The sequence below is a fragment of the Populus nigra genome, chromosome 17, assembly GCF_951802175.1.
Source record: "Populus nigra chromosome 17, ddPopNigr1.1, whole genome shotgun sequence".
Classification (NCBI taxonomy): Eukaryota; Viridiplantae; Streptophyta; class Magnoliopsida; order Malpighiales; family Salicaceae; genus Populus; species Populus nigra.
The window spans coordinates 1,790,193-1,802,686 of record NC_084868.1 but is presented as its reverse complement, the minus strand read 5'-3'; the positions used below and the strand labels follow the sequence as shown (position 1 = coordinate 1,802,686).

General features: G+C 36.1%; 1 protein-coding gene across 1 annotated transcript; it reads left to right on the top strand.

Annotated features, from left to right (window-relative positions):
* The first annotated feature begins 5,572 nt into the window (after nt 1-5,572).
* Nucleotides 5,573-12,494, top strand: LOC133676778 (ABC transporter C family member 10-like). The gene is made up of 11 exons (XM_062098513.1): nt 5,573-7,770; nt 7,936-8,256; nt 8,339-8,425; nt 8,557-9,144; nt 9,235-9,399; nt 10,260-10,554; nt 10,651-10,865; nt 10,950-11,255; nt 11,373-11,436; nt 11,523-11,762; nt 12,120-12,494. The coding sequence occupies exons 1-11, from the start codon at nt 5,890-5,892 to the stop codon at nt 12,230-12,232; spliced, it is 4,275 nt and encodes a 1,424-aa protein (XP_061954497.1). The 5' UTR covers nt 5,573-5,889; the 3' UTR covers nt 12,233-12,494.

Genomic DNA, 12,494 nt, shown 5'->3' with positions numbered 1-12,494 from the left:
TCCAAAGATGCTACAGTTCCGACGAAAGATGCTTCCTCATCCACAACTTTTGCGATTAGCAGAGTGGTTTTCCAAGTACACCTTCACCGTCGAGCATATAAAAGGAACCAAGAACTTGATCCCAGACATGCTTACCAGACCACCTAAATCCCAAAAACTACTCCTTCCCCTGATCCTTATGGCCTCCTCTTCCAATCCACCTCCACCTGAACAAGACTTCCCTGCAGACGATTTACCCCCTCTTGCCCGAGACTTGGTGTTTAACCACACACTCAACTTGCAAGCCAAAGACAAACTATTTAGCCTCCAAGACTACCTCCTTCTTAACTATGATATGTCTTCTCTTTGTTTCCAAAGCCTAGGCATTCATCCGAAATACCCTTTCATTCACCTTTTCACCTTTAAGCCTTCTGGCTTGTTCCCCAAAGAACTCTACTTTTTCTTATGGTATCTCTGTCACCTATACCATATTGCTATTGAGTTTCCCACTGATTACTTTCTCTCTCGATTTCATCGGACTTCCTGGCCGGTAGACTCTTGCTACTACACCCTTAAATTCCTCACTTGGTTCCACAACCCCACACAATGGATCTCTCTTCTCCAACAGGAAAAATCCAAATTCCCACATCCACAAACCTGCTGGATTGAAGTACATCGCAGCCTGAGTCGTAACAAGTCTGTTAAGCAAGCTTTTGCTCATTTGTTCTCTATTTTCACATTCCACAGGCCCTTTCAAGCTTCTACAGACAATCTGGTTATGAGTTTTCCACAAGCTGCAATCTACAAAACTCATACATATTCCTTCTATGAAAGCCCCCTAGATAACCTCCCAGAACTCCGGACCTTGCAAAAAACAGTGTGTCTCAAGAACAACATTATTCCGGATGAAGTATGGCCCAAGGGCACAGATCCTGATGAAGAAATGGACTATGACTTGTATGACCCTCAATACTCTGCTCATCTCCATAACTTGCAAATCCAATACAAAAACAAAAAACTCAAGCAGATAATTCTGGGCATACCAACTCTTTTGGAACCATGTGAGCTGGAAATGCTTGCCGACGATGAGTATGTGTTAGCCCTACAAGTCCAAGCTATTCGTGATCCGAACAACCTATCAGATCAGAATCTTTCTCTAGAGCATGAGCCTATTGTCGGTTGATATTAGTATTATACTAGTTTGTCGTTTATATTATTAAGTGTGTCGTTTGTATCATCAGGGTGTATTATTAAGTGTGTTCCAGTACTTTCTTATGTAAGGGATGATGTAAGCAAAAGCCTCACACATAGTATAAATAGAGGCTGTGTGTAATATTAAAAAGGCAGAACCTTAGAAGGGTAGACCTCAAAGGAGAAGCCTCTTCAATAAAAGAACTTGTTTTTCTAATTTCTCTGTCCTTCAACCTCTTTACATTCAAAAAACTAGAAGGCTTTGTTATCATTCAATAAGATATGACCCCAGTGAGTAGCTGTTGAATGCTTAAGAATAGCCGTGTTAAGCAACTCTGTCAGGGTTTCTGTCTAACTCTATAGTGGTATCAGAGCACGTATTCCGGGCTTGACGGGTTAACTTGGTTTGACGGGTTAACCTAATTAATTCTGGGTAAACCCGCCAATTTTTTTTTCTATTTAATTATCAAACTTTCATGACGCGGATCCCAGGTTTGATGAGTTAACCTGATTTGAAGGGTTAACCCGGTTAGTTCAGATTTTTTTTCTTTTTCTTCATTAGTTTTTTCTTCCTATTGGTTTTTTTCTTTATTTTTTTCTTTTTAATTAATCTATTTAGTTATCACACTTTTATGACACGACCTTATAGCCAGACCCACATCCAATGCTCTTGGGTTCGGTGTTGCAGCCAGACTTACTTAAACTTAAGTTATATAAGTTTAATATTATTATTAATATTATAAATATTACTCTTGGATCAAGCGTTGCAGTTAAACCCAAGACTTTTGAGTATATCTTTGCAGAAAGACCTAACACTCTTAAATCTTAGCCTTTTTTGATATTTTTTATACACGAAAAAAATTAACTCGTGGCGTATACCTTTGGTTTTTTTTCCTTTTTCTTTTCCTTTTTAAGCCTTTTACTGTGGAATGCACAGTGCAGTACACAGTGAAAAATCTTATGTCTTTAGTTTATTTTTTCTATAGTTTCTCAATATTAATTTTTTTCTTCATTAGTTTACCCCAGTTGATTCAGATTTTTTTTTCTTTTTCTTTATTAGTTTTTGGCTTCCTGTAGGTGTTTTTTCTCTTTACTTTTTCCTTTTTAATTCATCTTTTTTTTTTAATTTAGTTCATTAATATTAAATCTTTTTTCTATTTAGTTATCACACTTTCATGACACGGATCCCAGGTTTGACGAGTTAACCTGATTTGGCGGCTTAACCCAGTTGATTCGGATTTATTTTTTTTTCTCATTAGTTATTTCTTCCGATTTTATTTTTTAATATTGCATGCAGTCAACAGTGAAAAGACTAATGCCTCTAGCTTTTTTTTTATACCTTTCACTGTGGACTGCACAGTGCAGTCCACGATGAAAAGGCTGATGCCTTTTTTTTCTTCTTTTTAATTAATTTTTTTATTATTTTGTTGATATTAAATATTTTTTTATTTAGTTATCAAACTTTCATGACACGGATTCCGGGTTTGACGGGTTAACCTGGTTTGACGGGTTAGCCCAATTAATTATGGTTAACCCATCAGTTTTTTTTTTCTATTTAGTTATCAAACTTTTACAACGCGAATCCAAGGTTTGACGGATTAACCTACTTTGAAGGGTTAACCCAGTTCATTCAGATTTTTGTTCTTTTTCTTCATTAGTTTTTTAAAGAAAAACTTATGGATTACTACAATGTTTCCCTACATGGCTTTTTTTTATGAATTTTTTGTTCCTTTTTTTTTCCAAAATAGTCTTTGTCGATTTTGCTTCGTAGTTTTTTTTTCTTTAAAACACTGTGGATTGTTGCAATATTTCCTCATATTTTTTTGTTTTACTACAATGTTTCTCCATATTTTTTTTTTAAAATTATCTTTGTAAATTTTTTTTAATATTGAGTTGGTTGAGAATTCAGCTTTAATTTTCCCCACATGTTTTTTTCCTTTTTTTTCCATTTTTATTGCCTTTTTTTTCCCAAAATTGTCTTCTTTTTTGTGTTTATTTTATTTTATTTTTTAAATATCGAGCTGGTTGAGAATTTAGCTTTGTAGTTTTTTCTTTAAAACACTATAAATTGCTACAATGTTTCTCCACATGGTTTTTTTTTCCTTTTTTTATGATTTTTTTTCCAGAATAGTCTTTGTCGATTCTATTTTTTTCATATTGAACTGGTTGAGAATTTAGCTTCGTGGTTTTTTTTCTTAAAAACATCGTGGATTGCTATAGTGTTCCCCATATGAATTTTTTTTTGTTATAATTTTTTTCAAAATTATCTTTATCGATTTTATTATTTTAAATATTGAGCTGGTTGAGAATTACAACTGTAGATTTCCTCATGAAACACTATAGATTGCTATAGTGTTTCCCTCCATGTTTTTTTTCCCTTTCGATTTTTTTTATGATTTTTTTCAAAATTTTCTTTGTTTAATTTTGTAAATATTAATCTGGTTGAGAATTTAGCTTTGTAGCTTTTTCCTTGAAAACATTGTGGATTGCAACAATTTTTCTACATATAATTTTCCAAGACTATTGGGTCTGGTATTGCAGCCAAACCCACTTAAATTTGGGTCATGCAAGTTTAATGTTATTATTAATATTATAAATATTACTCTTAGGTCATGCGTTACAATCAAACCTAAGATTTTTGGGTATAGCTTCGTAAAAAGCCCTAACATTTTTAGATTTTAGTTTTTTTTCATATTTTTTATGCGAAACAAATTGACTTGCGGTATCTCGCGAGTCATGTAACTAGTATATTTCTATAATTGATGGTTTAGATAGGACAATCATGATAAGGCCAACAGTTTCTCTATACAATCTTTTATTGTGTATTATTTTTTACTTATTTTTGTCATAGATTCTCAATTTTGTTAAAAAAATAAATTTTATCAATTTCTTCATCAATGCATTAGAAACTTCATGATAATGGCATGCGAGAAGTGTTCTTTTGTTGTATGAAATAATATTTTTTATTTAAAAATATATTAAATTAATTTTTTTTAAGTTTTTAAAATTTATTTTTGATATTAACATATCATAATAATCTAAAAACATTAAAATAATTAATTTTAAAAAAATTAAATCTTTTTTAAAACATTTTTACTTCACAAATAAAACAAAACCATGGAGAAGCCAATTGGAATATGAATATGAAACAAAAGTAGAATAAAGAGGACGTGTAATAGAAAGGAAAGAGACTGGTTGGCCAGCAAGATCGGCCTCTTTGTTCGAAAGCCGAAACAAGCCTAAACAAGGCACCGAGGCTTGTGGCCAAACGATCTTGCCAAGGTTTCTTGCCTCTGCATCCAAGTTCAAGCTTCAGCATCATGTATGTTTGGTATCTTTGCGGTATTTTATTTGTTTGCTGAGTTTACAAGGTTTTCAATAAATTCAGGAATTAGTTACAGTAGATGTAAACTAACCTGAAAACCTGGTTATATATATAAAAAAAACAGGTACATGTCAACAAACCGATCTTACGTGAGCCATGACGATTAAAGAAAAAAAAGAGACCCTTTTTCTTCTTTCTTTCCTGTATATCGATATTCATAGAAATTGAATTCATATCATGATCATGAAATAATAGAATATTTAATTATTTTTCCATCCCATGCATGCCTAGCAACATCACAATTCCTCCCTCCTTTTCCTATCTTGCAACACTACTAATATATCCAAGTACTTGTTAGTGGAAGCTCTACAGGTTATGTTTTGAATTTACTCTTATTTTAAGTTTTTAACCACTAAAAATTAATTTTAAAATTCGTTAAGTTAATCAAAATACATTCAAGTGGGCTGAATATTCATATTAATAATAATAAAAAAAGTATTTAACAACACTGCAGCATCACTTTCTCTCTGAAATTCTGGTTCCACGTCGTGTCCTAAACACAGAGGGAGAGACCTCAAAAACTCTGAAATGGAACATTAATAAATCTTGGCTTGTAAAATTTGAGGTTTGGTGCAATTTTCAGGTTAGTCTTCTTATTCTTTGAAATGTTATCCAGGTGTGCCATACTGCTGGTTGAATGAATGCAAACCTGAATTCTTTTATTTCTTATGAACTCAAGATTGGCTGACAAGCTTGTTTTCTTTAATTTAATTATGATAATAAGGTTTGATTTTTTATAATATCTTTAGCAAGACTTGCTTGTTAAATATTTTTGAGGATCTCACATCGTCTGTTGGTCATTAAGAAATACTATTTTGTCGTGTATTAAAGGTAGACCTTTTGTTTTGCCCAAAAAGAATTGGTAATGAACTAATGATGAAGTTTTTATCTTTTCGTAGGATTACTTCTCTACCTTTTGTTTCTCCTTTCTTGCTTTTTTATGATCACATTTTCTTTAATCTTTAGTTCTTTGTGAGTGATGGTAATTGTTATTATGGGGTGTGTGTAAAAAATGCTTCTTCTTCATTAAAAAATCACTGATAATTAGCTAGATATTGTTAGATGGTTTTAAAGATTTGATTAATTGATGATTTTTCTTGTAACACAGAGCATTGTTTTCTTACATTGTATGCCAAAGCAGGAGTTGAAAAGTAAGCAGGAAAGGAAAGATAATGGAAGACCTGTGGACGTTGTTTTGTGGGGAATCTGTCAATTAGGATACAAGTGGAAAGCCATCTGGTTCTAGCTTGGTATTTCAACCAACTTCATGTATCAATCACGCGCTGATCATTTGCTTCGATGTTTTGCTTCTAATCGTGCTCTTGTTCACTTTCATGCAAATATCTTCAGAATCTTCAAAAATATATAAAATAACACCTCGATTTAGAGGCTATTCGAGTCTACAGATAGTTTCTGTTATACTCAATGGTGGTATCGGATTTGTGTACTTGTGCTTGGGCATATGGATTTTGGAAGAGAAGTTGAGGAAAAACCAAACTGCCTTGCCATTGAGAAGTTGGTTAGTGGTGCTGTTTCAGGGATTTACATGGCTTTTGGTGGGTTTAACCATAAGCCTTCTAGGGAAGCATCTTCAAAGAACGCCATTGCGGCTATTGTCCATTCTTGCTTCCTTGCTTGCTGGTATTGTCTGTGCTTTGTCCATATACAGCGCCATTTTAGGTGAAGGAATGTTGGTTAAGATAGCTTTGGATGTCCTCTCCTTTCCAGGAGCAATATTGTTATTGTTATGTGTTTACAAGGTTTATAAACACGAAGGGAATGAAGAAAGGGACATGTATGCTCTATTGAATGGCGAGGCCAATGGTGCAAGTAAAACCGATTCCGTTGACCAAGTTACTCCATTTGCTAAAGCAGGATTCTTCAATAAAATGTCATTTTGGTGGTTGAATCCACTGATGAGAAAGGGTAAGGAGAAAACTCTAGAGGATGAGGATATACCAAAGTTGCGAGAGGCAGAACGAGCAGAAAGCTGTTATATGGAGTTTTTGGAGCAACTGAACAAACAAAAACAAGCTGAATCATCTCAGCCATCTCTCTTGTGGACAATTGTATTTTGCCACTGGAAAGACATTGTAATTTCAGGATTCTTTGCCATGCTAAAGATACTTACTTTGTCAGCTGGGCCTCTGCTTCTGAATGCCTTCATTTTGGTTGCTGAAGGAAAAGCAGGTTTTAAATATGAAGGTTATGTACTGGTTCTGACGCTCTTCTTTTCAAAGAGCTTAGAGTCCTTATCACAAAGGCATTGGTATTTTAGGAGCAGGCTTGTTGGTTTGAAAGTCAGGTCTTTGCTCACGGCTGCAATATATAAGAAGCAACAGAGGTTATCCAATGTTGGTAGGTTGATGCACTCGGGTGGTGAGATCATGAACTATATTACTGTGGATGCTTACAGGATAGGCGAGTTTCCCTTCTGGTTTCATCAGACATGGACAACAAGCTTTCAGCTTTGTCTCTCTCTTGTAATTCTTTTCCATGCAGTGGGACTAGCAACATTTGCTGCCTTAGTGGTTATAATAATTACTATGCTATGCAACACTCCAATTGCAAAGTTACAGCTTAAGTTTCAGTCTAAGCTTATGGTGGCACAAGATGCGAGATTGAAGGCTTGTACTGAGGCTCTGGTTAACATGAAGGTATTGAAATTATATGCTTGGGAAACGCATTTTAAGAATGCCATAGAAATTTTGAGAAATGTAGAGTATAAATGGTTGTCAGCAGTGCAAACGCACAAAGCATATAATGGTTTTCTCTTCTGGTCTTCTCCTGTTTTGGTCTCTGCTGCTACCTTTGGAGCATGCTATTTCCTGAAAATTCCTCTGCATGCTAATAATGTTTTCACTTTTGTGGCGACTTTGCGTCTTGTTCAAGACCCAATTAGATCAATCCCTGATGTTATTGGAGTGGTTATTCAAGCAAAGGTAGCTTTTGTACGTATTGTGAAGTTTCTTGAAGCGCCAGAGTTGCAGAACGGAAATGTTTGGCACAAGCGCAACAATGGGAGTGTGGACCATGCTGTTTTAATCAAGTCAGCTGATTTTTCATGGGAAGAGAATTCTTCAAAGCCTACATTGAGAAATGTGAGTTTTGGAATTCGGCCCGGTGAAAAGGTGGCCATATGTGGAGAAGTTGGCTCTGGCAAGTCTACCTTTTTAGCAGCAATTCTTGGAGAAGTTCCACATACACAGGGAACTGTAAGTGTATCTTTTTAGAACTTCCATTTTAATCTTCTTAAATGTATCTTGCCATGCTCTTCCAGTCCTTAACCTTTTGAAGTTTCTTAAGAACAAATGTGCCTTAATGCAAATTTTATTTCCTATTTCATAAGTGAGCCTTTTTTTGGTCTTTATGACCTGCAGATTCAGGTTTGTGGTAGGATTGCCTATGTTTCTCAAACAGCTTGGATCCAGACGGGATCGATACAAGAGAACATTCTATTCGGTTCGGAAATGGATAGGCAACAATACCATGACACACTTGAGCAATGCTCTTTGGTAAAGGACCTTGAGTTGCTTCCTTATGGTGATCTTACTGAAATAGGTGAAAGAGGAGTCAATTTGAGTGGTGGTCAAAAGCAGCGAATTCAACTTGCCCGGGCTCTCTATCAGAATGCAGATATATATCTCTTGGATGATCCATTCAGCGCTGTGGATGCACACACAGCTACAAGTTTATTCAATGTAATCAAATTTTCCTGATAGAAACCTCTGTCTCCACTCTTAGTTGCTAGCCTTCCCTCAATTCTAACTTGATTCTTTACAGGAATATATCATGGGAGCACTTTCAAGGAAAACAGTCTTGCTTGTGACTCATCAAGTTGATTTCCTCCCAGCATTTGACTCTGTTATGGTTAGTATCCTTTGATTCAATCACTTTTAGGAAATAATTAGTTACTAGCTACAATTCTATGGCTGATTAAACGTCATTTTCACGTTAAAGCAATTTTTCCATAAAATTTGTTTGTTAATCTTTGTAAACAGTTGATGTCGGATGGAGAAATCCTACAAGCCGCTCCTTATCATCAGTTATTGTTGTCAAGCCAAGAATTTCTAGACCTTGTCAATGCACACAAAGAAACAGCTGGTTCTGAAAGGCATACCGAGGTTGATGCTTCGCAGAGACAGGGATCATCTGTTAGGGAGATCAAGAAGAGTTATGTAGAGGGGCAGATTAAAACCTCTCAAGGAGATCAACTGATTAAGCAGGAAGAAAAGGAAGTGGGAGACACAGGGTTTAAGCCTTATGTGCACTATCTAAATCAAAACAAAGGATACTTGTACTTCTCCATTGCTGCTTTCAGTCACCTGTCGTTTGTCATTGGTCAGATAACACAGAACTCTTGGATGGCAGCTAATGTTGATGATCCTCATGTCAGCACATTACGTTTAATTGCGGTCTATCTGTGTATCGAAGTTACCTCAACACTTTTCTTGCTATGTAGATCAATCTCTATAGTTGTTTTGGGTCTTCAATCATCGAAGTCATTATTTTCCCAGCTACTAAATTCTCTTTTTCGTGCACCCATGTCTTTCCATGACTCCACACCTCTTGGAAGAATACTGAGCAGAGTAAGCATCTTACCCAGAAAACGTTGTTTCCTTCATGAGGAATGATGTGTAACTGTTGATCTGGACCTGTGTTTATTTTATGTCTCATAGGTCACGTCAGATTTGAGCATTGTCGATCTTGATGTTCCTTTCGCTTTGATCTTCACCGTTGGTGTAACCACAAATGCTTATAGTGACCTGGGAGTACTGGCTGTTGTCACCTGGCAAGTCCTGTTTGTCTCCATACCAATGGTTTATTTGGCTATTCGCTTACAGGTAATTATGTTATCCTCTTACATGAGTGTTTTGGAATTGTAAGAAGCTTGGCAATGGCCCAATCTAAATAATCAGGAAAGTAGACTTGGGGCTTCAAGAATAATAAGAAAAAAAAGGCTAAAAACAATTCTTAATTTCTTACAATGAGCTGTTCAATTCACCCAAACTGCCTGGAGTGTGGTTCTTCTGAAACCACAGGATAACGTCTCCTCTACATTTAAAAAAAAAATTCATTACAACTTGTGACCATGTCAGAAGTTCAATGCAATGAAATGTAACTAATCATTTTTTATAGAATAATTTGATGTTTATTGTCTTACATTGCCACATGTAGGAATGTAGACCGTAGGCTTAAAAAAAAGGCTAAAAGTTTTCTTACAGTGAGCTTCAAATTGACCAAACTGCTTGGAGTTTGTAATTCTTCTGAAACTGGTTATCATCCCAACTTTTTTTTAGAACAACTTTCTTACTACTTGTGAAGAATCAATGCAATGTAACGCAAGTAATCATCGTGTACAATTTAAGACATGAACTTTCAATTGTATTAGTAATGTTTATATGATAGGTAACCAGTTTAACAAATCAAGGCATGTATAGTGTACACATTCACGAGGGAAATCTTGTTTTCAAGCTAAGAACAAATCTAAAGATTACAGTAGTATTGGCATAACTTCTACAAGAATGGACGCCTCAGTTAGTCTAACAAAGTTGAACTGCTCAAATATAATGCCTAAATTGATTATATGGCTGGAAGTGGTAGTATGCTGTTATGATCTCCTTCTTTTGAGGACCATACTACCATTGAATATGATTTTACGTTTATAAAGTGGATTTAAGGATTTTCTCATTCTTATCTGCAGGCATATTACTTTGCCTCTGCTAAAGAATTGATGCGGATCAATGGCACAACCAAGTCTTTAGTGTCAAATCATCTGGCTGAATCTGTAGTAGGAGCCATGACAATAAGGGCCTTTGAGGAGGAAGAACGTTTCTTCGCAAAAACCCTTAACCTCATTGACATAAATGCTAGTCCTTTCTTCCACAGTTTTGCTGCAAATGAGTGGTTGATTCAACGGCTTGAAATATTTAGTGCAATTGTTCTTGCCTCTGCAGCACTCTGCATGGTTTTACTACCTCCTGGAACTTTCAACTCTGGTGAGCATTTATGTTTACTTTTTTTCAACTTTTTTTGAACACATAATATTACGAGCTTCCCAATTCTGACTCGTTGTAATACTTCCATTACTGTAGGATTTATTGGAATGGCACTTTCTTATGGACTTTCATTAAATATGACGCTGGTGTTTTCGATTCAAAGCCAGTGCACATTAGCAAATTACATCATTTCTGTTGAAAGGCTTAACCAATACATGCACATACCAAGTGAAGCCCCTGAGGTGATTAAAGATAACCGACCTCCATCGAATTGGCCGGAAAAGGGTAAAGTGGATATTTGTGATTTGCAGGTTAGTCTTACTCCTATGATTTATTGGTATTTGATGAGACAATTGGTGAAGCCTAGCAGACTGAAAAAGTTTAGTATCAAACAGATTAGATACATGCCTGACGCACCACTAGTTCTTCGAGGAATCAGTTGCACATTTGAAGGAGGGCACAAGATTGGAATTGTTGGTCGAACCGGCAGTGGGAAGACTACACTTATAGGTGCTCTATTTCGACTGGCGGAACCAGCTGGAGGAAAGATCATCGTAGATGGAATTGACATCTCTAAGATTGGACTTCATGATCTGCGGTCACGACTCGGAATAATACCTCAAGATCCTACTCTCTTTAACGGGACTGTGAGATACAATTTAGACCCCTTATCCCAGCACACTGACCAGGAGATATGGGAGGTAACTTTTCCAGTTCATTAGACATTTTAATCTAGTAATCATTGTCTATAAACCAGCGGAACTGTTGTTTTCTACCTTCATGCTTTCTAACTTGAAAGTTTGTTCCATATTTTCAAGGTTCTCGGAAAGTGTCAGCTTCGAGAGGCTGTACAGGAGAAAGAGCAGGGTCTAGATTCTTTAGGTATGCTTTCTTCCCCTACATGGAAAATAATGAGTGTATGCTTGCGATTGTAATAGTCAGTGAATGATTAACAACCTGCAACACAGTTGTGGAAGATGGATCGAATTGGAGCATGGGGCAGAGACAATTATTTTGCTTGGGCCGTACCATTTTGAGTAGGAGTAGGGTACTGGTGCTTGATGAAGCAACCGCATCAATTGATAATGCCACTGACTTGGTTTTGCAAAAGACTATTCGGACTGAATTTTCAGATTGCACTGTAATCACAGTAGCTCACAGGATACCAACAGTGATGGATTGCACAATGGTACTTTCCATTAGCGATGGTAAGTTTCATTTCTTTAATTCTTATCTAAAAAATGCACTTATCTGTATCCTGCACATCGTGACTTTGAGGATTTGCACTGATTTGTCGCCACTCCAAGATAATCTCATGTAGCTGATCATTCATCCATGCCATCCAACATCTTAGCAGAGGCTTATTTTTCTGGAGTGACCCCAAAATACCAGAGCTATAAGGCGATCTATTGCCAAACCTTGGTTTCCATTAGAAAAAAAAAAAAGACGACAAAAACACAGCCTAACACTTAAGAACAAGAGACGACTGTAGCTGCAACTTCACGTAGATAAATCTCAAAAGAAATTCCAAGATGTATCACTGAGCTGTTTTTGTTCTATTTTAGGAAAACTAGTCGAGTTCGACGAGCCGGAGAAGTTAATGAAGATGGAAGGTTCACTTTTTGGACAACTTGTGAAGGAGTACTGGTCTCATTTACACGCTGCAGAATCACATTGAAGCTGAATATTATTTATCGTGTATCCCACTTCAGCAAGGAAAAGGATGCTAGGACCAGGTAGGAAGTATGATGTATGATATTGCAACAATATTACAGGGCTAGAGAGGAAAAATGGAGAAGAGGAATATCAGTTCCTATCCTTAGTTTTGCACCTGTATTCAAACATCAAGCTTGCTAATATCTACTGGGAAATTGACTTGTAACCAGGATGATGGATGCATGTAAATCAGTGGATGCAAATTATTTTAATAGCAATAATTT